The sequence below is a fragment of the Dendrobium catenatum genome, unplaced genomic scaffold, assembly GCF_001605985.2.
Source record: "Dendrobium catenatum unplaced genomic scaffold, ASM160598v2 original_scaffold_58368, whole genome shotgun sequence".
Taxonomy (NCBI): domain Eukaryota; kingdom Viridiplantae; phylum Streptophyta; class Magnoliopsida; order Asparagales; family Orchidaceae; genus Dendrobium; species Dendrobium catenatum.
The window spans coordinates 1-325 of record NW_021376820.1 but is presented as its reverse complement, the minus strand read 5'-3'; the positions used below and the strand labels follow the sequence as shown (position 1 = coordinate 325).

General features: G+C 63.4%; 1 protein-coding gene across 1 annotated transcript; it reads right to left on the bottom strand.

The window, feature by feature from the left end:
- Positions 1-6: 6 nt before the first annotated feature.
- LOC114578504 (L-gulonolactone oxidase 5-like) lies at positions 7-320 on the bottom strand (the record flags this gene model as incomplete). The annotated part of the gene is made up of 1 exon (XM_028691716.1): positions 7-320. A coding segment is annotated over one exon (314 nt), but the record flags the coding sequence as incomplete, so codon positions are not given.
- Positions 321-325: the final 5 nt, after the last annotated feature.

Genomic DNA, 325 nt, shown 5'->3' with positions numbered 1-325 from the left:
CCATGCGCGCCGGTGCCGAGCATGCCGCCGACCGTCAAGCCGGCCCAATAGGGTGAGTATGGCAGCGCGAGTCCGGCGTCACCGGCGACCTTGATCAGCTCGCGGAGAACCATCCCGCTTTCTACCGTGAGCAGTAACGCCGAGGCGTTGACGTTCACGACGCGGTTCAGGCTTTTCGTGCTTATGATGAGGCCGTTTTCTCCGTCTGGACAGGACAGCTTAGGTATGCTGTGCGCGTACCGCGTCGCCGCCTTCATCTTAGTCCCCGTTCGCGCAGCCTCAGCAACCACGGCGAGGAGCTCGTTCTCGGTCTCCGGGAAGACGG